Source organism: Doryrhamphus excisus, chromosome 8 (genome assembly GCF_030265055.1).
Source record: "Doryrhamphus excisus isolate RoL2022-K1 chromosome 8, RoL_Dexc_1.0, whole genome shotgun sequence".
Lineage (NCBI taxonomy): Eukaryota > Metazoa > Chordata > Actinopteri > Syngnathiformes > Syngnathidae > Doryrhamphus > Doryrhamphus excisus.
In genome coordinates this window covers 9,545,001-9,570,107 of record NC_080473.1, presented here as the reverse complement: position 1 = coordinate 9,570,107, position 25,107 = coordinate 9,545,001, and the positions used below count along the sequence as shown (strand labels likewise).

Below are 25,107 nucleotides of genomic sequence, written 5' to 3'. Positions count from 1 at the left end.
CAGTGAGCCGGCCAGAATTGTTTTCGTCAGACACTATGAGAGCCACTATCAAAAGTATCAGTATTGAACCACGGTTGCCCGTGTAGAGCAACAGTCGTTATTGATGCACCACACAGACATTTAGAATGAGGAAAACTCCCAATACTAAGATAGCCACGACCCCTTATCTGTAGATACAATCACCAATTAACCTGACTTACATTACTGACAGTAACTTTAACTCTGTGACTAATTTCGGTGATCTGTGGTACACTGGTGCTTGTAAAGTTGGTGCTCAGCCAAATGTGACGAGCATAAGTAGAATGGCTCCACATCAACATCTGAAGCAGTTCCAAAACAATATTTACATAATAAACATGACAACTATCAAACCTTTCAACATAATTTCCGGACTATATAATATACCCGCTAAATTTACAGAGAAAAAAGCGATTTCTACATAAGTCCACATCAGTTTCTAAGCCATTTTGTACATTGTGATATTTGGTACACAAAGATTAAAAAAAAAACTTTTAATTAAATAAATGTTTAGTTTTTTTCCAAAGAGTGTCGAACAGTGTTTGTAATAGGACTGTCCTCGTCCTCCTTCTGGGAACCAACACCACAAAAGTTGTTTTCTTCAAGTGTCGGAAACCGAACAATTCCCTCAGCACATTTGCCACCGGTGTCTCCTTATCTTATTGTTGTTACCAGCATCACCCGCGCCATCCCCGCAGCAGTCCAGCTCCCCGAAACCCGCCCGTGACAGTGGACCCCTACTGACACTGCTCCACTGATGAGTAGTGATGTGCGGATCGATACTGAAATATTGATTTCTCTGACACCAGATCTTTAGGCTTTAAAATCTATTTTTCAGTCATTTTGAGGTAATGTATGTTTAACAGGAAGACTAGACAGCTGGGATAGGCTCCAGCACAACCGTGACCCTCATGAGGATAAGCGGTAGAAAAGAATGACTGAATGAACGAACAGTGGAAAGTAGTAGCTAATAGTAGCTAATCGGAAAGGAAAACCAAAAGTGTTGCACATTACTAATGACTGCTCAAAATCACACCAGGTTTTACAAGACCAGAACACGACCAGAAATTAGCTGCATGACTGTAAAAAGCCGCAGGGTTCAACACGTGAGATAGAAGTAGTGGCTTAAAATTACAGTAAGTAAAATACATCTACTCACCGTAGATTGTGGCCGTAACTTATCTTGTTGAACAGTTTTGCTCTAATTAGCCAGTCTGGACTGTAGACCTGCCTCTTTGCTCTGGAGGCCTGGAAGCTAAAAAATAAATAAACAAATAAATGACAAACTGCTCTATTGTTAATAGTGTATATGTGATTGGACAAAAAAAAAATCTTAACACTACTGGAAGCACTGTGGCAAAGAAACATGCTATGAAATTAAGATCATAGACTGTTGGGAATATGCTATAATAATTTAGTGGAACAAATACTGCAATTTAAGTTCAAAACACCAGCGTTCCGTTTGCATTTCAATCTTGGTAGACATGATGTCGTACCAGCTTGAAACGCCATCTTGTTATGGGTTACCAACTTCAGAGCTACTGGATCTGCATTGAAACCAAAATCAACCAACCGACCTCACACCGCTTCAACTGATTTAATAACATAATGAAGCAAAATAGCATTATATGTACTTTTGAAATTGTTTCTTTACTTTATTTGCCTTTTATTTAACATACAAATGTCTCAGATCATTTTGCCTGACACTGTATAAAATTATTCAAAGCATAATTTAAATAAATGCAAAATGTAGGTCAGTGCCCCTGGTAATGGCTAGGCCAACAGAACCTTGCTGGGCCCGGACTATACACCACTGATAGATAAAGGAAAGTGGCTCCCTGCAAACATTTAATGATACTGTAGTTGTAATGATAGACAGCAACACGGGGAAATGTTGACACGGAGAATAAGAAACGAAAATGAAGAGGCAGCCGCTGATATAGCAGATTGACAGATGATGCCGGGATGCTTTGGGATGAATGAAGGACAAATTAGATGGATGTAGCCTCATCGATTGCAGCCTGAACGGGGTTTTCATATGTAATCATTAGGTTACTTTGTATGCAGCATGACGTAATAAGCAGTGAAGCAACGTCTTTGATAAAAAAGATGTTGTCAAAGCAGAAAAGCAAAGATGTTTAATGCATGATTTTCTTTTTTTACAGTATTTTGCTAGCTGTTTTTACCACGATTTGAGTGGCTGAACCTCTTAAGTCTATCATAGACCCATGAGGGTGTACAAGTGACAAATGATAAAAATATCCAGTTGTCTGTACAGGAAATAACTATTAAAATGGTAAAAGTCTATTTCACAAATTATTTTGGAATCTGTACAAAATGGCTTAATGGTCTCTAAGTGGACTACAGAGGTTCCACTGTTTGTGTTGTTCAGTACTCAAGGATTCATGAAGTGTACTGTGCACTGGTCATAGTCTTAGTATTTTTAAAAAGTAGCAGCTTTCTGATGCTAAAATGTTACGAGAAAGTCATTTGGTTGCGTAACCTGAGCTTCACCAGAATTTGAGAAGAAAAAGAATTCAACAACAAAATTTTGAGGATTACAACGCAAAGAGCCTGCCATGTTTTCATGTCTTCTAATCCGATTCTTATGCAACAGTCGGCCTTCACCCTTTAAGCCTGACCCCCGTTATTAGATATCAATTTACCGAAAGCTGCAAAAGACACGAGACAATAAGCCATTTTGTGACATCAAAGTGCTCCTTGCGCTTGTGTGTACTTTTGTCTTGTCAGCTGACTTCTTGATTTACTTCTGAGCCCGGTTCTAAGCTAGCCTGTAGCCTGACCTGTAAAGGCAGCATCTCAGGCTTTGAGCAAAGCATATTGCACTATCCATCCATGTTTTTTTTTATTTTGGAAATCTTATGGTAATGGTTTTATAAAATGCATCAGATTACAATTGAATGCATCACATAATCAGTTCACAGTTCCACATGTCCAAAAGGAGTAGGAAGAAGCAAAGCTTATTAAATCCTAGCCCTCCATCTGGTACTTTTACAATCAGTGACTGTTACATTTGTTCACTTCCTGCTTTCCTAATATAGTTTAAGTTTTTTTTTTTTTTTTAATCACGCACCGAAGTACAAGGTGATATGACCATACAATGACATAATGTGTACCATAGTAAGTGTCAATATACTGATATATATGGCACATCATGACTGGTTCAAGACTCTTCATCCAAAATTCCATCTTGATGGACTTTGGGGGTCATGGGACAGGACAGATGTTGTGTATCCCCCCAAGACTGTGCCACGAATACTCCACAGTATGTGCTCAAAGGGCTTTTTTTCCAGATGTTTTTATGCTGGAATCAGTTCTTGCAAGAAGTGGTCTGGAAAAGCCCAGATCTGGTGCTTAGCCTTGTACGCCACCGAAATGTTGCAGTAGACCTGGTCCAGAATAGTATTGTTTCTAGTTGAAAAATGGGGGGATTCATGGAATTTAAAATAGCCTGGGGTATGATGATCCAGCCAGGTCTTGGTCACAACGGTAACACAGCTGTTCTGATGTTGTTCAACTTTGTACTTGTTGACCGAGCCCACAGGGCGATCCTCTGGTCTTGCTTTTGTTTATGGCCGCGGGGGTGCTTGGGTAGTCCGCTGAATCTCTGGTGGAATAAAATCCAAGTGTGGGTGCATAATGTCCAAACTGCTTCCCATATCAACATTTCCTTACTGAATTAAAGCCTTGAGTAAAGACAAATGCAAGCAGGAATAAATAAAAGGATAGGAAACCGAGAGCCCCACGGTGCTGTGTGCACATCTGCTGCCATCTTGAGCATTTTTTTTTCAGTCTTTGTTGCTTTAATGACCATTGTGTCACACTGATGTTGCTGCAGTGTTTTACATTCAAATCTCTCCCAGGTTCATCTTTGGTTTCACACCGTGAAGATATAGTAGCAAAATAGCACTTACTTGTAATAATGGTTGCCTTATCACTTTCTTGTTTTGCTTGGTACCCTTTTAAGAGCATTTGATGTGCAGTTTGTGGCCCTGTGTTGATAAAGCTGTAATCTTTACGATAATGACCCATGGCTCAGCCTGCTGAACAAATGCCACGATAAATAGATGCCAAATACTCACAGAACATGACGGTAATGATCTTGTTTTTTGGGGGGAGTTAAAGGATAATCCAATGGTATTACTGAAAACATCTGTCTAAGCATCATCCTGCACTGGCTCTGCCTCATGTCTCTCTCCGTGCATGCATTCCTGACAGATGTTCAGTGACTGCTGCGAGACACATTTTACATATCCAAATATTCACTCTGTATGACAGGCGGTGTCCCTCTCAGGGTGACGATAACATGAAGTGAAAGAAGTAGTACTCATGTAGTCGTTGTTGAGGATATCAATTTATTAGCAATTTTCTACAGTGTTTTAGCCGGAAGAAGATTCTCTCTGTCATGTAAAAGATGTACCACAACTTTCCTTTTTTTTTTTTTTCTTTTCTCGTTCATCCCCTAAGCAGACATCTGTTCTCACACTCATGATTGCACCCAAGTATGGAAATCACACTGTAACTCGCAATATTGCAATATGTCTCCCGTGACAGTGATAGCATCACAATAGAGTGTGGCAGCACAATAACGCTATAAACGGCTGTTTATGATGGTTTTAACGGCTCCATTTCCACATCTATGTAAACAGGACTTTTGCGTCAAATTGAATTCATTCATTAATTTTCTACAGCTTATCCTCACAAGGGTCGCAGGGGTTGCTGGAGCCTATCCCAACTGTCTTCAGGTGAGAGGCAGGGTACACCCTGGACTGGTGGCCAGCCAATCACAGGGCACATATAGACAAACAACCATTCACACTCACATTCATACCTATGGACAATTTGGAGTCGCCAATTAACCTAGCATGTTTTTGGAATGTGGGAGGAAACCTGCAAACTCCACACAGAAATGGCCGAGGGTGGGATCGAACCCAGGTCTGCGCGCTAACCACTCAACCGCCATGCAGCCTCAAATTGAATTATATCGTAAATTTTGGGATTGTTGAAGATCGTGCCAGAAGATTTGATTGTGGACTCAGTTTTACAGTTATGTGTAGGCCTGTCATGATAATCAATAAATCCATTAACCGCACAATGAATAACTAAAAATAAAGTTGAGTTTACTTCCTCTCGCTCACTCTTGCAAACAGGCTGGATGACGAGATTTTATTCTGTGCATCTGTCACAACACCTGGGTGCGTTGGATCTATAGCAGAATGAACAGAGTGAACGCTCCTGTCAGTCATCCAGTCTCTTGGTCCCGCTAAGGGGGGAGTGGGGCTGGAGTGAGTGCACGTACAGCAGCGGCAATCTGTGTGCACTCGCTATCTGTGTGCAACACGATTGAATACATTCTTTGTGCCTGTTGTGTATCAACACAATCTGACATAGATGATACAAAAAGATGGACCGACTTGAATTTCTTAGGCAGCCAATGCAGAACACCCACTGTAACTTAAGTGTTTTGTTGACTCGCCATGCCCCAACATACATATAGTACACACATGAAGCACTTGGACATGTCTGCAAGATGGTTATGGTAATGGTTTTATTTCATTTGAACATGCATCAGATTACAATTGAATGCATCACATAATCAGTTCACAGTTCCACATGTCCAAAAGGAGTAGGAAGAAGCAAAGCTTATTAAATCCTACCCCTCCATCTGGTACTTTTACAATCAGTAACTGTTACATTTGTTCACTTCCTGCTTTCCTAATGTTTTTTTTAATCACGTACCAAAGTACGATGTGATATGACCATCCAATGACATAATGGGTACCATAGTAAGTGTCAATATAGTGATATACAGTGAAGAAAATAAGTATTTGAACACCCTGCTATTTTGCTATTTCTCCCACTTAGAAATCATGGAGGGGTCTGAAATTTTCATCGTAGGTGCATGTCCACTGTGAGAGAGATAAACTAAAAAGAAAAATCCAGAAATCACAATGCATGATTTTTTAACAATTTATTTGTGTGATACAGCTGCAAATAAGTATTTGAACACCTGTGTATCATCTAGAATTCTGACCCTGAAAGACCTGTTAGTCTGCCCATTAGAAGTCCACCTGCACTCCATGTATCATCCTGAATCAGATGCACCTGTTTGAGGTCGTTAGCTGCATAAAGACACCTGTCCACCCCATACAATCAGTAAGACTTTAACTTGTAACATGGCGAAGACCAAAGAGCTGTCCAAAGACACCAGAGACAAAATTGTACACCTCCACAAGGCTGGAAAGGGCTACGGAGCAATTACCAAGCAGCTTGGTGAAAAAAGGTCCACTGTTGGAGCTATCATTAGAAAATGGAAGAAGCTAAACATGACGGTCAATCTCAATCGGAGTGGAGCCCCATGCAAGATATCACCTCGTGGGGTCTCAATGATTCTAAGAAAGGTGAGGAATCAGCCCAGAACTACACGACAGGACTTGGTCAATGACCTGAAAAGAGCTGGGACCACCGTTTCCAAGGTTACTGTAGGTAATACACTAAGACGTCATGATGTGAAATCATGCATGGCACGAAAGGTTCCCCTGCTTAAACCAGCACATGTCAAGGCCCGTCTTAAGTTTGCATATGACCATTTGGATGATACAGAGGAGTCATGGGAGAAAGTTTTATGGTCAGATGAGACCAAAATAGAACTTTTTGGTCATAATTCCAATAAGCGTGTTTGGAGGAAGAAGAATGAAGAGTACAATCCGAAGAACACCATCCCTACTGTGAAGCATGGGGGTGGTAGCATCATGCTTTGGGGGTGTTTTTCTGCACATGGGACAGGACGAGTGCACTGCATTAAAGAGAGGATGACTGGGGCCGTGTATTGTGAGATTTTGGGGAACAACCTCCTTCCCTCTGTCAGAGCATTGAAGATGGGTCGTGGCTGGGTCTTCCAACACGACAACGACCCGAAGCACACAGCCAGGAAAACCAAGGAGTGGCTCCGTAAGAAGCATATCAAGGTTCTAGCATGGCCCAGCCAGTCTCCAGACCTGAACCCAATCGAAAATCTTTGGAGGGAGCTCAAACTCCGTGTTTCTCAGCGACAGCCCAGAAACCTGACTGATCTAGAGAAGATCTGTGTGGAGGAGTGGGCCAAGATCCCTCCTGCAGTGTGTGCAAACCTGGTGAAAAACTACAGGAAACGTTTGACCTCTGTAATAGCAAACAAAGGCTACTGTACCAAATATTAACATTCATTTTCTCAGGTGTTCAAATACTTATTTGCAGCTGTATCACACAAATAAATTGTTAAAAAATCATGCATTGTGATTTCTGGATTTTTCTTTTTAGTTTATCTCTCTCACAGTGGACATGCACCTACGATGAAAATTTCAGACCCCTCCATGATTTCTAAGTGGGAGAAATAGCAAAATAGCAGGGTGTTCAAATACTTATTTTCTTCACTGTATATAGCACATCATGACTGGTTCAAGACTCTTCATCCTTGTATTTAGCAAACATCAACTGCTTGTATTGTTTCTTGAATTGGCTCATCGTTGTGCGTTGTTTGAGTTCCTTACTCAATCCATTCCATAGTTTGATTCCACATACTGAAATGCTATGGCTTTTTAACGTAGTCCTAGCATATAAGTGTTTCAAATTTAGTTCTCTAGATGTACACAACATTAGTTGAATATGGCCGCCATCAAGCAAAACATCTTTGCAGGGGCAGCAGCAGGACTTAGCAACTTGTTCTCTAATGATTGTAAAACGTTGAGGATATCTGGATTCATTGTGTTGTCGCAGGTCTTCCAGAGCACAACCCATAGGGTTTGCCACAAATGTCATGTACGGTTACATGAACACAGCCGAGGGGGTAATACTGTATATACAGTATACTGTATATAATGTTTCCCTACCAATACCTAATATTAAACGGATTTAAAGGGAAAATGATGGTGGTTCCTGTGTGCTCACAATCCTCTTTGCATGTGTCCGGTGCCAAAAGCCCACTCACGGACACAAAATAGGCTGATAGGAGCTGATACCTGAAATGTAATGGAATAAAAGATGAGCCGGGGGATGGTGCGCTGTTGCTGTGTGTGTGTGTGTGTGTGTGTGTGTGTGTGTGTGTGTGTGTGTGTGTGTGTGTGCGCGCGCTCAGATTGACTTGGTATGCAAATGCACCACCACATGCTTATTTGAGCTGTCAGCCCCCAAACTATTGTTGGCAACTATGCAATAGCAGTGCTGCTACACCTCTCGCTGACCTGCTTGTCATTTTCTGATGAGAACAATATGTCACCTGAAAGTGTTTTGGTTTTTTTTGCTGTTAGTTCGTTATCTTTAATGCTTCCAAATAAGTCCCGGAAACGAGAGCTCAGTTAAATGTACCAGGACAAATGACACAAGTTACTTCTGGTCAGATGTCCTTTTACAAGTCAAGTCAAGCCCACTCCTGTGCGAGGGAGGGGGGCTTCCTGTCATATGTCTCTATGTGTGACCCCGTGGTCTTAACCCGCTGGAGCCATTTGATATTTAGTGAGTGAGAGTGAGAAAGTGTGAAAATACAAGCGAGTAGACATCTAAAGTGTCAAAAAGGGTCCATATGTAACTACATCTAACGCCTCTGTTGTTATTTTGGAATTTTTATTGTCAGCCCAACACAACAAACTACCACAGTGTATGTAACCCTCTATGCAGATTGGCTTCTTGGATGGCAACAGCAAAGTACATTGTCGCTATTATAAATGAGTAGTAAATAAAAACTGTAAGATAAATATAGAGCAGTGCTTCATTCATGCCCCCTCCCCCAAGGGCCAGAAATCCCCTCCCTCTGTCCCCGATTTGAAATCCAAGAGAACGGGATATTTATTCATTTATTTGTACTGTACAGACGGAAACCTGAAAATGCAACAAAACTGAGAGCATGCAAGCTTATTCAAGAGAGTGTTATAAATGTGTATATGTTGGCGTCACAATAGTCACGTATACATGGACCCAAATATTCCAATTCCATTCGGGTTATTTGCTCAAACGGAAAGAATGTAACCTTTGTATACACCTCATTCCGAAAGAAAAGTGCCAATCCGAATGAATATATAATCGGATTCACAGGGGTGGAATATTCCTTTCCCCAATCTGATTGAGGTATCTTGTACCCGCTCAAACGGAAAGTTGCCAGACTTCTTCTGTTGTTTATTGGCAGTTGTCAAGCAGCTTTCGTGTGCATTACCGCCATCTGTGGAACAGAATCTCAACCCTTCTATACGCCATTCACAAGTCCAGTTTTATTAAAAAAGAAAATACATATCTATATAAAACATGTGCCGAGCTTAATTATAAAATATTAGTAAGATTGAACTTTATCTTTTCCTGTTCCCGGTGCGTTCTTTCTGCGAATGCTGAGATATGATGTAACACGCAGCTCGAGACGTTCTTCGATTTAAAAAAAAATGGAGACGAGCAATCGGCACTGGACTGCTGCGGAAAGTTTGTTTTTGATTCAAAATAAATTTCAAGACTGGACGAACGAAAAACTGGCAATACGGAGTTATTCCAACAAGTGAAAGAAAAACTCGAGGAAGTCGGTATCACGTGATGTTTGTGTTTAAGCTTTACTGCGCATGCCCCATTGACTATTCTGGTTGATTATAGCGGCGCATGTAGACACGCGATTGGAATATTCCTTTCCATGTATACCATTGCTTTCGGAAAGATTCCATTCAGAAAGAGAAAAACTCCTCATGTAAACGTGGCTACTGATGACTATTTAATTGATCACCATTATCTTAAAATTGGCTAATTGTTTGCTATCTTTCCCAACCATTGAGACACTAGTTGTCTGTGACCGTCTTTTTCAGACTTTTTTTTTTCCAAACTGGTGAAAGCAAAACCCCACATTTGGAGGTGGAAGAATATATATTTTTTTCCTGTACTGAATTGTCTTGATGAAAATTACAACTGTCTTGAGGTATAATTTAATGTAAATATATTACTGGACTTACATTAAAGGCTTGTCGAAGCAACGCATGGTAGCAATTGATTGTGACTGCAATGGAAAGGTTTAATGGATTTCCAATTTTTCAAACATTCTCAATTCTAGTATTTGCATAGGGAGAGGCCTTGGAGTAAAGTCGCACACCCACTGGGAGAACATGTTAAGCCAATAAAAGTTGCTTTGGCAAGTATTTGACTGCCAAAACAATGTGGGGATGTTGTGAGGTGATTTATATAGGTGTTACAAATTCATTCATTCCTACTGCTTATCCTCACGAGGGTCGCGGGGGGTGCTGGAGCCCAGCCGTCTTCGGGCGAAAGGCGGGGTACACCCTGGACTGGTGGCCAGCCAATCACAGGGCACATATAGACAGACAACCATTCACACTCACATTCATACCTATGGACAATTAACCTAGCGTGTTTTTGAGAGGAAACGGGAGTACCCGGCGAAAACCCACGCATACACAGGGAGAACATGCAAACTCCACACAGAGATGGCCGAGGGTGGAATTGAACCCTGATCTCCTACCTGTGAGGTGTGCGCGCTAACCACTCGACCACCGTTTTTTTTTTTTTCCATTGGTTGGCTGTTCCTGCGACTTATACTCCAGAGCGACTTATAAATGAAAAAACTGTTTCTTACATAAACACTGGACACCTTTTGTGTTCACGTTTATTTTTCGTGTAGCTGAATAACCATACAATTAGCATATCTTACACCCATTCAGGCGGTTCTCTGTTCTTTTATTGTTGGAACTTGCCTTCCAAGAGGACGTAATATCTGTTTTGGTCAGTTTGTAAAATAAATCACCTGAAAAAATGCGGAAAAACTCCAGTGCGACTTATGTATGTTTTTTTTCTACCTAATGGTGCATTTTTGGCCTTGTGCGACTTATACTCCGGAGCGACTTATATTGCAGTAAATACCAGTAATATATATTCATACAAAAAGTGACTAGTGGTGAGTTGCCCATGAGCGCTTGGATATCATTTCAATGTGCAGGCAGACCTACGGGTGTTGTCGCTGATGAGAGTGGTGCCGGTGCCCATGGGATGGTTCCAGGGATTTTTATTCTTTCGCCTGCTGTGACATCTCCTCAAAGTGCAGCACTGGTGCCAGCAAGTTGGAGCTTTCCAGAATCATTACTCTGCTTTCAATGCATTCCCTGCCACGCAAGAATAATAATAGAGCACGGGGACATGCTATTTATAGTCACCCCCATCAACTTTCTTAGCTGTTGTTAAAACAGCCGGACCGTACAATCTGCTCAGACTTAAATCTTAGTGCTGGGAAGCACATGAGCATCCATGATATACACACGGATTATTCAAATCATTTGGCAGTTTGTCATGCATATTGAAACATACGCTGAAGACCTAATTAGCAAGAAGTGTTACGGAGTTTGCAAGCATCTCTGACATCTTAATTAGATCTTAATGACATTTCAGTTGGATCCGAAATGTGTAAAACTGACATACATAAAGCTCAAAAGCATCTGACACCGGAGATAAGGAAAGGATTTCATCAAATTTGTTCTCTGTAGGTATAAAACTGGCATGCAGTATTTCCTGTGTGATATGTATGAGAAACGGGATATGATTAACACAGATGCACTTTTCCATTTTGTCTCTCGCTGTCTTTCACTCCATCTTTGCTTCAATCCCAGTGGGATTGCATGGTTCGGTAATTACCCGACTACGTCCGAGTGGCATCGTGTGACTCGTATCAGCCTCTTAATCGAATTCATAACATTTATTACCGTAAAAGTTTAGTATATTCACTATGGAAATGACTAGATATGCATCACCGGAGGAGATTACATGAGAATAGTATTCCTGCAGATTAATGGGTGATGGATACAGCAGTCTCCCTGTACTGTGAATTGAATCAAATTTGCACTGGATTAACAGTGGCCTGCATTTTGAAACATTTGCTTTGCTAATTCTTAGGTGATGATTTTTATTTGGGAAGTACATTGTTCAAACAAATGTCATATTTTGATACATTGCAATATTCTTAGGGGAAAAAAGGGTCTACCATGAAAATCACAACTACAAGAGAGGACAGCAGGAACGTCTTTGTCCGGTTCCAAAAAGCATAAAGGGATTAAAAGTTTACTGCTTGTTTGCAGTAGCTTAATTGCAGGAGAAAAAGAAAAACACACACATAAAATGCATGAATAAAATAGAATACAATATAAATAAATATTTTTTTTTCATCCATTCATTTTCTACCGCTTATCCTCACAAAGGTCGCGGAGGGTGCTGGAGCCTATCCCAGCTGTCTTGGGGCGAGAGGCGGGGTACACCCTGGACTGGTGGCCAGCCAATCACAGGGCACATATAGACAACCATTCACACTCGCATGGAAAACTGGAGGGAAAATACCAAAGTCCCCGGAACACCCACCCCACCCTAAATCTACATGGGGGGAAAAAAAAGTTCCTCCTAGCCACTGGGTACTTTCTACAAAGTTCCAGGAACTATGGAGAAGCGGGCTGCACTGACTAATGCTAATTGGTTCAGTACACTTCAGCTAGCGCTTCAACTCAGCCGCCATGTTTAAATCACTGTGCAGCTAACATTTTGTCTTTCCGGACCGGATTAATTTCATTCATTCATATTCTACCGCTTGTCCTCACAAGGGTCGCGGGTGGTGCTGGAGCCTATCCCCAGCTTTCTTCGGGCGAGAGGCGGGGTACACCCTGGACTGGTGGCCAGCCAATCACAGGGCACATACAGACAAACAACCATTCACACTCACATTCATACCTATGGACAATTTGGAGTCGCCAATTAACCTAGCATGTTTTTGGAAGGAGAAAACCGACGCATGCCACACAGAGATGGCCGAGGGTGGAATTGAACTCGGGTGTCCTAGCTGTGAGTCCTGCTTGCTAACCACTCTACCTCCGTGCAGCCACGGATTAATTTAATTTACATAATTTTTTTTATTGGAAAAATAGACATGGTTGGTGTAAATTTTGTTTACAGTTGGACTTTCTGGAATAAATTCATCACATTTAACAAAGTTCTATTGTTCCGAATTGTAAAATGTGGTGGAAACGCAAACTACACAAGGCGACAGGAACTTTTTTTAGTTCCAGAAAGTATCGTTTTGGAACTAAAACTGTGTAAGACACAGCAAATCTTATCTTGTACAGTGTCAGTCAGACATGAGAACAATAGACGACAATGAATGAGAGTGTTTGACCATATACTGTATTATCTCCTCGCAGGAGGCTTCATGTACACAGCACAGACAAAACCTCAACAACACAGAGGGTAAGCGATGCCGATCTTTGAAGACAAATATTTGTTCTTCAGATGAGTCGCTCCGTCTTTGTCTAGCAGGGCTCAGCTGGCTTGCGCCGCCCTTGACTTGAGAGCAGCCATTAGGGGAAGAAGGGATACTGAAATAGGGAGTGAAAACTCTGGAATGATGACGAGGAGCCCCGAGAGGCTGCAAACCAGATTACATCAGAGAAAATGAGGGAGGGGAAAGCGAAATAGAAACTTTGACTGAAGCCCCTTGTGAAGAGTAGACCTGGGGATAAACACACCAAGTGGATGCGGGGCTTGAAAGATTGGCCAGTAGAAGCCTGATTATCAGGAGTCTGTCGGTATCTACAGATTGTTGGCCGTGCAGCCATGTTTGTTTATCGCTTTCCTCTGCTCCCCCAGCCCCCTTGTCTCATCTCTTTTCTACCCCGCCGTCTTACCTAAATCTGTCAGAATAAAGCTACAAATACCTGGCAACTACCTTCATTTACAGCCACCCCTTCGTCTCCCCCCTCTAACAAGGCCTTAGGCTTACTCCCTACCCTTTTTTTCTCTTAGACTTTATTCATTTTGCTTAACCTATATTGTCTGGCTGCACATTTTATTTGCCTATAAAGAGCAATAAAAGAGGCCTTATTTTTCTTTGAGATAGGTTATTTATTCGCAACAGATCTTGGTCCTTAGGTCCCTGTAGAATCAGATATTTTCCTTTTAATGCCATGAATGTAATAACAGTTTATTGTCTTGCTGAATGCAATACCACGGTATTCATTTTCATTTTAGTGTATTCATTTTACCCCCTTACAAACTGAACTTGCGAACTTTGCGATGAGTTCTGCCATCAGCAAACATGGCAGTAGAACCTCCCAGATCAAGTTTGATGGGATGAAATTAGACCCACAATGTCATTTTTATTTGGAAAACACATGAATAGAAATGATCTGATTTCAAGTCAAACTGTCGCCATCTTAATACTAGGGTTGTCAACCATAAGTCGATGCAACTCGTCAAGAAAATTCATCTCTCATGTCTCTCAAGTAAATCAACTCTCTAAAGTAGAAACACAACAAAAATAAATATTTAGTGTAGTATCACAGTAGTGACACATGCTAGTGTATTTTTGTTTGTTTGTTATGCACATGCCTGCAAAGCCAGCCCCCACTCACGGTGATTTGCTCTACTTCTTCTGCTATTCCCATTGTTGTGTGTTCACTACATCGTTGTTCGAACATCGCTTCCTTGCGTTTAAAAAAATAAAAAATGAATGGATAAATGCCAAGCCGGAGGTTCACACCACTTGGCATTCTCAACAACATTTCCGTGGGAAGTTTTCATTAGCTTTTTTTTCTACTTTGTTTGTCTTTCCTCTTTTTCATGTGACTTCCGTCCAAATTTCTGCCAGTGTACAGTGGGGGGGGGGGTGAAAACATTTCTGTATTTCTGTCCCTTGGAAGTGGGGGACATGACAGAAAATAACTGAGAACCACCGCTCTATGATGCTAGGAGTCCACTGGGCCGGCGCCAGTTCACGGCAAAGATTATGTGATTGGTGCGTAGTGGCACCAATAAGGTGCCTAGTGGTGGCACCAACTGGCGAATTATTTGGCGCCACTACGCACCAATCAAATAATCTTTGGTGCAAACTGGCGCCGGCTCAGTGGACTCCTCGCATCACATTGCCGCAACTTGGGTCACACCATTACATTCTAGTGGATTCCAATAGGCGGATTGTTTGCGACATTTGGTTCCACTTGGTGGACACTTTGCGGCGATTCCTTGATGCAAGTGGCGCGACAAAAATTTTAAACATTTTGAAATTTTCTTGCCGCCAAACTAAATTTTTGCCGCCGTTACGGGCCACCACGAGCCAGTTTGAGCCACTGCACACCACTAGGCACCATATTGGTGACACAAGGCACCACAGCAAATTGCATTGGCGCCAACCGGCACCAACTGGCGCCGGCTCAGTGGACTCCTAGCATGAAGGCACAAACACCGGATAGTAAAACAGAGAATTGTACATGCTGATCATCAGTTAATGCAATACAATGCGGTACAATACAAGCCACTGTTAATAAAGTATTTCAACCACTTTAACCAGTACACAGCTTGTACTGCACTTACTGTATGCAATTGACTGGTAGAAAAAATGGCTCTGATAAGCTTTGACTCAGTCATTGATTAATGTCAAATACCATTTGGTCATTTCTGTCCACTAGTAAGTGAATTGCAATTGATCTTATTCAGCGCTCTCTTTATCTCATGCAGTGTGCATCGATCGGTCTGGTTACGAGCGACAGGGGGTTGCATATATATTCTGCAGGCTGCACTAATTAGCATACACTTGTGACTGCATGCCAGGTTCACAGAAGCGGACACCATCGTGATGGGGGACGTGACATATGGAGCCTGTTGCGTGGACGACTTCACCGCCCGAGCCTTGGGAGCCGACTTCATGGTGCACTATGGCCACAGCTGTCTGGGTGAGTCTATTCTCTGTGTGCGAGTGTGTCCGTATGGATAGTACTACACTGAACTACCACCTGCAGCACAGACGAAGTATTGATCAACAGAAACATACCTTGGTAGCTTAGTATGGCAGGCGTATCAGACTTCTGGTGCCTAGACTTGGGCAATGACACTGCAGATCAATGGAGAACATGCATTAGAGGCTCTCCTGGACCTTGCTGCTCTTACATGACATGAAGATGCCAAAATGTGTCTTTCAGCTACAGCGAATGAATTCCTAATAGTCATCTGGTAATGGTTTTATTTCATTTGAACATGCATCAGATTACAATTGAATGCGTCACATAATCAGTTCACAGTTCCACATGTCCAAAAGGAGTAGAAAGAAGCAAAGCTTATTAAATCCTACCCCTCCATCTGGTACTTTTACAATCAGTAACTGTTACATTTGTTCACTTCCTGCTTTCCTAATATAGTTTACTTTTACAATCAGTAACTGTTACATTTGTTCACTTCCTGCTTTCCTAATATAGTTTAAGTTTTTTTGTATTTTTTTTTGTTTTATTTAATTTTGTCAAGTACGAGGTGATATGACCATACAATGACATAATGGGTACCATAGTAACCATCAATATAGTTATTTATATATATATATATATATATATATATATATATATATATATATATATATATATATATATATATAGCACATCATGACTGTTCAAGACTCTTCATCCTTGTATTTAGCAAACATCAACTGCTTGTATTGTTTCTTGAATTGGCTCATCGTTGTGCATTGTTTGAGTTCCTTACTCAATCCATTCCATAGTTTGATTCCACATACTGAAATGCTATGGCTTTTTAACGTAGTCATAGTCAAATTTAGTTCTCCTCTCTTGTAGAGAAGTATTGGATGACATTTTTAGGTAATTGGTTATTTTTAGCCTTATGCATTATTTTAGCTGTTTGAAGATTAACTATATCAGCAAGTTTAAGTATTTGTGATTTTAGACATAAGAATTTTAGTTCCGCTTATGTTTTGAACTCTCTTTTTGTTTCTCTCTTTTTTTTTCGCTCCCATACAGTGTCCATTACAATTAAAGGCACATCTGTCATGGCCGATTAAATAAATGATGCGATGGCTTCATCTAGCATCCCCACTCAGCAACCCACCACTACAAATAGATTGCAGTCACATGGGAAACGCTGCTCTTCCTTGCAAAAGCACTCCAAAAGTGTCATTAGGGCATTTCGTAACTCAATTTCACCTGGCAGATTTTCAAAAGAGTTAGGTCTGGGCTCTGGGTCGACCCTCTTCCTTAAATCTTCTTGTTGATTTGTATCAAACTTTCAAGCTCATTCAGTTTTAACCAAAATTGACCGCCACGAGAAGCTGTTCAAAGCAAGTCCATCTTGACTAAAGCCAATGTGTATTTCTTTGTCAGTGTGCATTTCATCCTGACCTCGGCCATTCAATCACGAAGACATCACATGCTCTGCTTGGCATCATGTCATACACCTGTGAGAGATTAAAGACGCTGTTGTGACTCATAGAGGATATGTCTTCCACTTTCATTTTCAGACCTGTTTTTTTCTTTTTGTATGCTGCTGTCACCGTTTGTGTTTTCTCCTCATAAAACTCCTGCAGATATAGGCATAGATTCTAAAAACAAAACAAAGTAGAATGCTTTGGAATCCAAATATACAAAAGGGCAAATTAGTTTAGTCAATGCTCAATAGAAAATGGTACATAAGGAAATCAATTTGATGTGTTGACATTTTACTTTCTTTATTAAAAGATTCGTTATTTCTTTTCGACGGGGCACAATAGTTATGAATTGCCTTAGAGACAGTATATAATGAAATTCAATTTTGATTGGCTAAAGGAAAATGTGTTTACCCACAAATAACTTTCATTTCAACAATAATCAGGTATGCCTAAATTGCTTCAAAACAACATTAACAACAATCAGTCCAACACAATAATCCTAATAATTGTCAACAATCATGACTAAATGTGACTGTGCCCATTGCTGATTAAGATGGCTGCATCATCTTCTGCTGTGATATATGAAGTGCTTGTGGGACAAATTGCTTTCAACACAACAGGGCTATAGAAAGAAGTCCCAAGTGTGAGACTTCACACCCACGAGTCTTGGCATTGCATCAGATGTGATCGCATTCTTCCGATGGTGATTTCCGGACTATTCAGCGCGATCAAAATATAAGCTGCATCCAGTAAATTTAAAGAGGAAAAAGGGATTTGTACATTACACTATTTCAGCCACGCCTGTTCATGAGCCACAGGTTTCCACGTTGTAACGGGATAATTAATACTTTTTTTTTTTTTTTTTAATGAGCCACGCCTGTTCATGAGCCACAGGTTTCCACGTTGTAACGGGATAATTAATCCTTTTCTTTTTTTTTAATGAAATGAAACCTTTTTCCAAATAGTGAGTGTAAGACGGCTGGTTATACAGTAGCCTTCCACAAAAGTCATTCATCTATCTTGTCAGAATTGAACATCCTCACAATTTCTCCATCGCACTTTCTTGTGTTGTCATCTCACTCTTTTTTTTTCATCGTAGCTCTGTGTCACTCTCGTCACGAGGCAAATTAGCCATTTAGCTTGTGCTGTCCCTGTCATCACGCCGTAGTCCGGTCTTTCAAAACCATTAATGATAGTGGATTTTTTTTTTATACGACTCCACGATGTCCAGATCCACTAGCACACTTGAGCAAAAGTTGCTAGATTGATGGCCTCTAACTTAAAACATGCATCATATGCATGTTTTTTGTATGATTCCCATTATGAGTCAACAGAAAGTGTAGTGTCAACTACTGCAACCGTATTCTCTACGGTACACCTTCCAAAACCCTCAACAAACTACAATATATTCAGAACTCCCCTGCCCGCCTCCTCACCTCCACCCACTCCCGTCAACACATTACCCCTGTCCTCCAAAACCTCCAATAGCCCCCTCCCCCAATATCTCACAGACCTCCTCCATCCACGCGTTCCCTTCGCTCCTCAGACTCCATCCTCCTGGCACTCCCCTGTAAGACCAAACTCCGAACCTGGGGTGACAGAGCCTTCTCCATCGCTGCCCCCACCCTTTTATACCTGACTGCTGTGCCCCCCTTTTACCCATGTTTTAGCTGTGTATAAATGAATGAATGTTGTATTTTAATGTATCTTATAATCGTATAATCTTGCTTTTGTTCAACTCCATTTTTTTCTGTAAAGCGTCTTAGAGTATTTTGAAAACCGCTATACAAATAAAATGTATTATTATTATTATTACATATGAGAAGTCGCAAGATTAGAACGTGACTATGAATTAGCCGTACGTCTATACAAAGCGTGAGAAAAAAGCACCTGTGTATGTACACCTCAAATTACTAGTAGTTTACTACCTTTCTTCCTCATTCCATGTCAGTACCACAGATAAACAACAATGTATGGGCTTCACAGTGACAGGCACTATACGTTCATTAATTTTCTACCGCTTATCCTCACAAGGGTCACAGGGGTGCTGGACCTATCCCAGCTGTCTTAGGGCGAGAGGCGGTGTTCACCCTGCCAATCACAGGGCACATATAGACAAACAACCATTCACACTCACATTCATACCTATGGACAATTTGGAGTCGCCAATTAACCTAGCATGTTTTTGGAATTACCCTGTAGAAAACCCACCCGGGAGAACATGCAAACTCGGCACAGAGATGACCGATGGTGGAATCGAACTCAGGTCGCCTAACTGTGAGGCCTGCGTGCTAACCACTCGGCCGCTCTGCAGGTCACAGGGACTAATGTTGATTAAAAAAGCAGACATACTGTATCTTAAATGGACATTTTAAACAAGTATAGTTAAGGGGTTTGGGTAATCATAGTCAATCACAGACTTAACTCATTTTGCAGCCTCCATAACAACAGTGATGAGGTCAGTGAGTTCTGTCCATTTCATTGACCCTATCTCTAATTGCAGCATTTTAAGAGCCAGCTGCCATCCTCATCTCGGTACCAATCGATTGTTTGCCCTTTACGTTTTGGGAGTGCCCATAAACATTTGAAAGCTGTAAGCTCGATTGTAGATTCCACTCATCTCCTGCACCCCACTCGCCCTCATCGTGTACTGTATACAGTATATAAGTTCTAGGGCAGGGGGCGGGCAAACTTTTTGACTCATGGACTGCATTGAGTTAACAAAATTGGCCGAGGGACCTAGATTATATATTTGATACACACACACTAGTCCACCTGGAATTGTTTGTTTCGAAAGGGAACTTATTATGCTTTTTCCACTTTTCTGACCTATAAATATATTTACAATGTTGTATTCTCATGTTCAATTATGCCAAAGTTTCAGATAAGAAGTGTTCGCTTTTGAAAGTGAGCCCTGAAAGACATTTAAGACTGCTCTGAACGCTCCGTTTCAAAGAGTTATTGACTTCCTTATATGGGCGTTCTTAGGCACAAGCTGTAAGCCTTGACCTCCTCCCGCTCAACTGCACTGTTAAGATTTCACCGTGTTAACATGGAGGTAGGCCGTGGGTGGAATACATTTAAAACGGAGCATTTTGCAAATCCAAGGAAATACATCTGGAATAGGTGCAGATTCTACAAAGCTTTCTGTGTGGGTTATTGTGTGTAGCTGCTCTGCAGGGGTCCACAAGTCAATACAAAGGGCTGGGAATTAGCATAATAGGTGCCTGTAAAAGTGTCATACAATCTGCTATGTGATTCTATCCCTTGTTTCAGGGGCATTTTGATACAACAGACCACATCAAAAAATAAAATAGAATACAATATTAACTATGAACACTAAAACATTGGCTATTAAAGAGTATGTGAATGGCCCTCCCCTTTTTTTTTTTTTTAACTTACTATATATTACTTAAATTTATTTGTGTGGATAGTGTTAAGATGTTTGCTAATACGTACTTTTATTCGCCGTTTTCTTACCGTGCGATAATTCTAACAATGAAAGAGTCTTTAAATATGGACACCACAGTTACAGTTATAGGATGGGATGATTGGGCGATGAGGGGGGTGACGAAAAAACTCCATACTAGACTCCTAAATGAAGGAGCACAGTGTGGGACTGTTAAAAAAAAGTTAACAATTAAAAATCATTGTTCACACTCAGACACAAGACCAGCGCCACAAAGGGGCAAGCCGTGGTCCCCGTCAGATATAGCGGCGAAGGCGTGGGGGGCATCTTTGGATGCATGGCTGCGTGGCCTGCAACGCTTCCCCCGTCAGGTGCCCAAACCTGGAGCTCAGTTCGCAGGGTGTTATTGCGATACACAGCAGTTGCCATGGAGAAGTTTGTGGTGGGCCCAGAGAAGAGAAACAACAGGTGTCCGTAAAGAAATAATGGCGGCTCAGAGCGTCCCATTGCAGCAATCTCTTGGAAGAAGTTGTTTTCACAACACGACATTGGTTAGCCATGGTGGGGACGCCGAAATCCAGATTAAGAATATTGTTTGGGTTAGTTCGGGCAGCCACATTTCAATAGACCGGTCCACACTATTGTCCATTCTGGTCTCCCAATTGATCCAACTGCTTTTGCAAAGCCGAAATGCCTGCTGTATTGTCTGGTACCTTTTTGTTACCAACACTGACAGACATAACGATATACCTGCATTCCAACAGCAGCTGTCCGAATGGCTCCCAAAAAGGACCCATAGCTGGTGCCTGGCACAAAACACATGAAGTTCGCCCTGATTAGTGCCTGCAAAAATATAAATAGATAACTAAGGGAATTTACAACAGCAATACTCGACGTAAGCAAGGCTCTACATTAAAAACAAAAATTACTTGCCCATGGGGAATCCTTAAGACTACTTGCCCGAACTTGCCCCGTGTAAAATGAAAAGACCGCCATAATTATATCATATATCAATACTGACGCATTGTATTTGGAGGAATGTCTGAAAAATTGTGGAGATATATGTTAACATGGCATGCCATACTACCTTACACATGGTAGTCGTAGTAAGCAGTGATATTTATAAGTTGTGCACCACAATGAAACATTATTGAATAGACACATTTGTGTACTGGTAAAGTGTTTTTAATCCAGAAAAAAATGCTCAATGGTCAAACAATAATTTGTGAAGCAAAGGTGAGAAAAATACACAGAGAAATGGAAGCACTAGATTTTGTAGCTTGTGCAAAATCAGCACTTGGTATTGGATCTAATGGGTGGTGTTTCATTGTGACCACTTCAAATTGTCACAGCAATGTGATTCACTCACCTTTGCCATCATTTGATTTGCTGCCGCTAATAAAATACTTGTTTAGGAGGCATTGTTTCATCACTTTTTGCTGTTTTCCTTCAGAAGTTGTTGAAGAATTAGACAATGTTGGCAGGGACGCCATGATAGATGTTTCGTAGTCAAACGATCGCTGATTGGTAGATGACGAACAAGAACGGGTGTGGGTAAAACGCGGACTGCGGACCGCGGTCTAAATAATAACGATTCTGATTGGTCCATTTCAAGATTTGCAAGGATTGGTTTGCAAATTACCACCGGAATTACGGAGTCCGTGTTTTACCAACACCCAACAAGAACCACTTTAAAAAAAACTCTTGGCAGTATGCCATGCCAAAGTGCACTTGCCCGACGGGAATATGACTGATTGGATTTACTTGCCCGAATTTTGTTTTAACTTGCCCCGGGCCATCCGTACATCGTTATTGTCGAGCCCTGGTAAGTCGCAAAGATCAACCGGTCAATCATGATTGATGGGTTGTTGACCCCCCCCTTTCATGAGTTGCATCCACACAATTTAACTTACAGTGGGATTGACAAACGACAAATGTTGTGAAAGTGTGTGTGCGGCACTTTTTTATAAGTCTCTGAATTTTTATCTGTACGCATAATTTGGGTTTCTGGCATACATAGACTTAGATGCGGCGTCTGGTCTATTCTGTCAACATGGCACACCTTTTTAAAATCCCTATCCATCCATTCCTCCTCTTTCCCCACTGAGATAAAATCCTATCTATCACATCTGTTGTCAGGTAATTTACAACCTTCAAACATCCAGAATCACATATACACATTTTACTGCTTAACTCTTTTATTCGTTGCTGAGTTATCTGGAATTTATACGGTGTGGTATTATACTTCCCACCACAAATTACATTCTAGTGTTTTTTTTCGGCTGACTTTAATAAGAATGTATCCCTTTCCTCACTTCTATCCCATCCTGCTTTCAGTCCTTTGTAGAGTTTCATATCTCACAGCCCTTTAGTGTCTGCTGGTTCTCTTTTCTCTCTGTCGTACTTTGCTCTCATCTCTCCCCTGTGTTGCACGCTAATCTAGGCTATCAAATACCAGCGTATACAACATGCAACGTAATGGGCCATTTGCTCAGTCGGAACAGCAACGCCCTTTTGCTCTTTCATGCAAGTTTCATGTTGTGCAAAAAGCAAGAATTATGATCTGTACTAATGGGAATAATCCCGATGTTTTACTAACGCCCTTTTCCTCTCGTTTTCTTGGACCCCAGCCTACTTTATTCGGCATCCAAGTCATCCAAGAGTGTCTAAGATAGCTCCTTGAGGCACGGCTGCGCCGCAAATGGTCTGTGAAATTAATGACATTAATAGTAATCGCAAGTGTCTCTGTCCTTACCTAAATAATAGAACTCTTGCTTCACACGCGTATTGAACCTCACTTAACTCACAACAGTGCCGAAACACATACCCATGAACATGGGCTGTGCATTCATGTTTAAGGAATCCTCAGAAGTGGATGTGCCACAGGCTCACTTGACACAACCCAGTAAATTATTGAATGTGTCTTTCTTTTGTCTTCATTTTCCTCAGTCCCCGTAGACTCCACTGCCGGTATTAAGATGCTGTACGTGTTTGTGGACATCCAGATGGATAACGGACACTTCCTGGACACGGTCAAGTTCAACTTTACCCCTGGACAGTCTCTGGCGCTCGTCAGCACCATCCAGTTTGTGGCTGCACTACAGGTGATTGCTGGTACCTCTTTCAGGAGAAGCACCCATTTGCTTTTTGTTTGTTTGTTTGTTGCTCCTAATGATGCTCACTTGCAGCACTCTGTTTGTAGCACCCAGCACCGGCACAAAGAGCCTTAATGACTAAGAGGAGGTTTCACTCACTCTGTTCAAATTTCAATTTGATTTATTTATACAGCCCAAATCATAACAGCAGTTATCTCATTGCACTTTTACACATGAAGGTTATATTCATTCATTCATTCATTCATATGGACAATAAAAAAAAATCAACTATATTAGGAAAGCAGGAAGTGAACAAATGTAACAGTTACTGATTGTAAAAGTAGCAGATGGAGTGGTAGGATTTAATAAGCTTTGCTTCTTACTACTCCTACTTCCTACTAATTGGCGACTCCAAATTGTCCATAGGTATGAATGTGAGTGTGAATGGTTGTTTGTCTATATGTGCCCTGTGATTGGCTGGCCACCAGTCCAGGGTGTATCCCGCCTCTCGCCCAAAGACAGCACCCCCCGCGATCCTCGTGAGGAAAAGTGGTCGAAAATGAATGAATGAATGGTTTGTTAAATATAAATTGGCAACACAGATCACTTCACAGCCCTGGCGTCTTATCGGATCATCCTGCCCCCCCCCCCCCCCCCCCCTTTAATGTAATCAGATGCTCCATTTCTTAATCTCTGTAGATCATTATGGCACAGTAGTTCTGTCCGTGTAAATCCTTCTTCCAATCCCATTTGACAATGGCAATAGACCAACTGCCATCATACGCCTTTGAATGTATACTAGCAGAATTTATATCACCTCGTACTTCGGTACGTGATATAAAAAAAAAAACAAAACTTAAACTATATTAGGAAAGCAGGAAGTGAACAAATGTAACAGTTACTGATTGTAAAAGTACCAGATGGAGGGGTAGGATTTAATAAGCTTTGCTTCTTCCTACTCCTTTTGGACATGTGGAACTGTGAACTGATTATGCGATGCATTCAATTGCAATCTGATGCATGTTCATATGAAATAAAACCATTACCATTACAATTTTCATTGCATTGTTAGACACATAAAGATTTCTGCACATCCGAGGAGAATTGTGGTCTCTGCACTCAAGTTCAGCTCAAGTGTGGGTTTGAGAAATCCAACAGAAGTTATTTTGGATTTAAAGGCCGTTCATCTCCCAGTTCTTTATATAAGCAGTGGCAGAAGATATAGCATACTTCTTGAACTCCACTTTATTCCTCTTTGTTCTATAACACCGCTGCGTTGACTTAATGCTTCCCCTGAAGTAACCACTGCTCATTTTAAACCATATCCTGCCTGTTCCGTTCATATTCATCATGTGTTTGACTTGCCCATGTGT

The 25,107-nt window shown here is 41.2% G+C and overlaps 1 protein-coding gene across 7 annotated transcripts in view; it reads left to right on the top strand.

The window, feature by feature from the left end:
* dph1 (diphthamide biosynthesis 1) overlaps positions 1-25,107 on the top strand; it is a 294,949-nt gene that overhangs the window by 242,291 nt on the left and 27,551 nt on the right. For all 7 annotated transcript variants that reach the window (XM_058080444.1, XM_058080439.1, XM_058080440.1 and 4 more), the window contains 2 exons: positions 15,634-15,755; positions 23,589-23,743. In XM_058080444.1, the coding sequence (XP_057936427.1) occupies positions 15,634-15,755; positions 23,589-23,743 (277 nt within the window). The remainder of the gene's footprint in view (positions 1-15,633; positions 15,756-23,588; positions 23,744-25,107) is intronic.